Source organism: Saccostrea cucullata, unplaced genomic scaffold (genome assembly GCF_032062105.1).
Source record: "Saccostrea cucullata isolate Sc308-1 unplaced genomic scaffold, CSIRO_AGI_Scuc_v1 ctg837, whole genome shotgun sequence".
NCBI lineage: Eukaryota > Metazoa > Mollusca > Bivalvia > Ostreida > Ostreidae > Saccostrea > Saccostrea cuccullata.
This window is the reverse complement of record NW_026929710.1, coordinates 11,998-16,089: the sequence shown is the minus strand read 5'-3', so window position 1 is coordinate 16,089 and position 4,092 is coordinate 11,998. Positions and strand designations below refer to the sequence as shown.

Below are 4,092 nucleotides of genomic sequence, written 5' to 3'. Positions count from 1 at the left end.
ATACCAATTAACTTGACTTTTTAACCTTGACCTTGGAATTTCTATATTTAAAAACGTTAATCTTGCCATAATTTTTGAACGGTAAGGCTAGTGCTTTGATACTTCACATATGTAATCCTTGTGATAAGGCACTTCATAAGATACCAATTACCTTGACCCTTTGACCTTGACCTTGGAGTTTGATGTACTTTTAAACAGAAAAACCTTGACCTTAACTTTTAAAGGGTAAGGACTAGTGCTTTCATACTTTACATACTGTAGAGTGGCAAATATTCAGGATGGTTTTAATTTCGCTATGTTCGCGATTTGTTAATTTTCCGCCAAATTAAACCCATCGTAAATTGTATTATTTGTTTTTAAAGCGTTTAAATGCTTATACGGAATTTTGAATTAATTTTTTGCAGCATGAAATTAAAACCATCGCAATTGGTACTTTTTGAGATATCGTGAAATTTTAACACCGTGGAATTAAAACGACTTACAGTATTTAATCCTTGTGACAAGACCTTTCATTTGATATCAAAAACTTTGATCTTTTGACCTTGGAGTTTGACCTACTTTTTAAATTTTTTAACCTTGGCCATATCTTTTGAAGTGTTAGGGCTAGGAGTTCCATACTTCACATATGTATTCTTTGTGCAATTCCTTTGATTGGATACCAATTACCTTGACCTTTTGAGCTTGACCTCGGAGATTTCCGTACTAATGTAAAAACTTTAACCTTGGCCATTATAAACTTTTGAATGCTAAGGGCTAGTTTTCTCATACTTCACATACATGTATGTAATCCTTGTGAGAAGACCCTTCATTTAATACCAAGAACCTTGACCCTTTGACCTTGACCTTTGAGTTTGACGTACTTTTTAAAAAAACCAAACCTTGACCATAAATTTTGAGGAGAAAGGCTAGTGCTTTCATATTATTCATTTTTAATCCTTGTGACAAGACCTTTGATATTAGGAATTTTGACCCTCTGACCTTGAACTTGGAGTTTGACCTACTTAAAACTTATTTTCCGTACCTCCATACCTGGCTGATTCCACTGTAGCGGTAATGAGTTGTTTTCGACTAAAAAATGTAGCGGTAATGATCGGTCTGATTCCATATGTAGCGGTAATGAGTTGTTTTCGACAAAAAAATGTAGCGGTAATGACTTGAAATTTTTACGATGTAGCTGTAATGTTGACCTCCCAGATATTTTCAATATAAAGTGTACACTAGTTTAAAATTGTTCACAATTCAACGATTTAGAGTGTGAAGATCGCCGTTATATTTAATATAGCAATGCAAGGAACATGCAAAATCATGTTGATGACAGTATATATTCTTTTGGGTTTTTTTTTTTGCTATTATTTCTATTTTTTGTAAAATTCTCACGTGCGTGTAAACTTCTTGACCCTTTCAAAGGGGAATAACTCGATAAAAGTAACGATGGTCTCGTTAATCTTTCACGGGGCATCAGAACAAACATCATTTTTAAAAATCAGATTCTCCATTCCTTATCTAAAACAACCAATCTAATTAATGGATAAACTTCTGCCAAGTCTTTAGTCTACAAAAACTGTAGACTACTGCAAACTTAAGGAATTTTCAAGATATACGTTTAACTTTACGGCCGTTCGTTTCTCGAATAAGATTGAGTCAACCATTTTTTGTCACAAGTGATCTATATATTGACGTCATTTATCATTGTTACGTCAAAACAATGAGGAAAACATTTCGTTTCATATGCTATTTGTAGAACATGTGTATGACTCTTTGTGTGCCAAATTTCATTCTGATCTGAATTGCGGTTTCGAAAATATAGAGGTTCGCGAGCTTTTTGATGACCCCTCGTATAGTAAACTTAATCACATTTGTGGCATAATCTGATAATTTAAGAATTTATTCAAAATTAAAATGTATTGAGTACAATGAAAAGATATTGATAACAAGTGCATGCACCCTACTTGTAAGGGTTTATAATTTTTGTTAATTTTTGTTAGACGTAATTTAACATAATTATTGTTAATCTATATTCTATACCGAAACACTTTGACATGTCCTTTCAAGTATCCCACCCACAGTGTAGACCTGTATAGGGACAGTGAGCATGGATATTCAATTTCATCCTCTGTCAGCAAAAACTTCAGGAACAACCCTTCAGGACTCAGTAAATGGATCTGGTTGTTGTTAATATCAGGAACAAGGATGTTACAGAGTCAATCACACTCTGCATTACCTGGCCTAAAGTCCTCTGCCAGGTTTTGTCCACGGTAGACAGACTTCATACGACCAGAGGGAGACATAATCACTAGTTCACCTGAAGTCAAACTTGTACTGTTCACAACACAGATATCACTGTTATTGTTCTGTGCGACTCTGACTGGCAATGTAAACAGTCTGGTCTTACCGTCCTCCTGGTACTCATACTCATGGATGACGTCACCTGTCACTGTGATGTGTCTCATCAAACGTCTGCTGTTTGAATCTAATTTATAAAGATCTGATTCTAAGTCTCTCAAGGTGAGCAGTAGTCCGCCGTCTATTGACTGACAGATTCCGACTGGTCCCAATGGATTTGTACTGAGGACTGTAGAGACAGATCCTGATGGTGACAGACAGCGGATAGAATTGTTACTGATGTCAGTGAAATAAACATCTCTATTATCAGTCACACATATGTCATTTATTTTAGCATTAGTACTAAATCTATGTTCTTTTGTGCCTTGCTGATTGACTTTTTCTATGTATTTTGAATTAAGTTCATATATGTAACATTGGTCCTCACTGAATTTCTCCAGAGAAAGTATTCTTTTTTCTCCATGCTGAAATTTATTTTCTTGAGTTGCACCAATATTATCCAAGTCCAATGTCTTTCCAACCAAAGATTCAAGAAATTCTTCATTAATTTCACCTCTAGTGAATCTCACTGAATATTCATGTTTTGTCATGTGAACCGCTAATTCAGACAACAATTTTATCAGTTCTCTGTGGTTGTCAATCAAGCTGTAATCTGACATGGTGGTGTTGTTCTCCTCCACAAATTTCAATGTGTCCAAAATTCCCCTCTTTTTCTTCTCTAATTCAGATTTCACATGATTCAGTTGATCATTCTTTTTAACTAAATTGTTTTTCATCGTGTTTTCATGGTGATTTTTTATTTTTGTTAGCCTGGCCATTATCTCATCATAATGTTTCTGAAGCTTTTCAATTTCAGAGTCACACAGTTGTTTATTTTCTGTGATCTGTTGTGGAATCTTCTTTAGCTTCTCATCAACGTTATGTAGATCTTCTTCCTTAATCTTTTTCAGAAATTTATGTAAACCTTTTCTCCTTTCGATGGCAGCCGTGGATATAGTCTTCCAGGCATGATCTCTATGATTAGATTTTGCACAATCACCACAAATGAATTCATCACAGTCCTCACATATCATGTCAATTGGTAATTCATGAGTTCCACACATTTCATTGTGATTTTGAGGAGAGCCTAATGGATATATTTTGGTGGCATGGACAGCCATGTTTGTCGGGTGTTGCCTTTATCTGAATAATCTATTTTTAGCATGCAAGTTAGATATTCATTGTGATGTTAGATTTTAATTTTATTGATTATCAAACCTAGATGTGCAATGATGTGCAATGAAATATAAACACATAGGTAAATGCATCAATTTTAACATGAAGTATTCTTTTGAACCTTACAACAAGAGAATATATGGGATCTCTGAGCTCAATTTTATATACATGACAACTGGTGTCAATTAATTTATGCTATTTTTCGTGTGACAAAATCTTATTGTAGTACTATGATTTTAAACTGAGAATATCTTGGGAGAGGTATATTGTACTATATTCTTTAGATAAAATTTTAAAGTATTTCTCTATATGTTACTTTATAAAACTGTAGTCTATTTTGTAAACCAATTTAAAACAATGAAGCTTATACATGTACATTGTACAAACTTCAATTTTCATTATATAAATTTGCTGCCAGTTTGTTTAATTGTGGCCGCTCTTTTGTTAAGCAGATTTATAGAAGATATCCGTATACATTGTACAATGACTTTTCTATACTAGCTGTACATGATTATGGTTTGAAATCATTTAAAA

General features: G+C 33.8%; 1 protein-coding gene across 1 annotated transcript; it reads right to left on the bottom strand.

Moving 5' to 3' along the window:
- Window positions 1–2,201: 2,201 nt before the first annotated feature.
- On the bottom strand, window positions 2,202–3,503 carry LOC134281936 (uncharacterized). Its single transcript, XM_062764371.1, has one exon. It carries the CDS (start codon window positions 3,501–3,503, stop codon window positions 2,202–2,204), a length of 1,302 nt encoding a protein of 433 aa, XP_062620355.1.
- Between the last annotated feature and the right edge of the window lie 589 nt (window positions 3,504–4,092).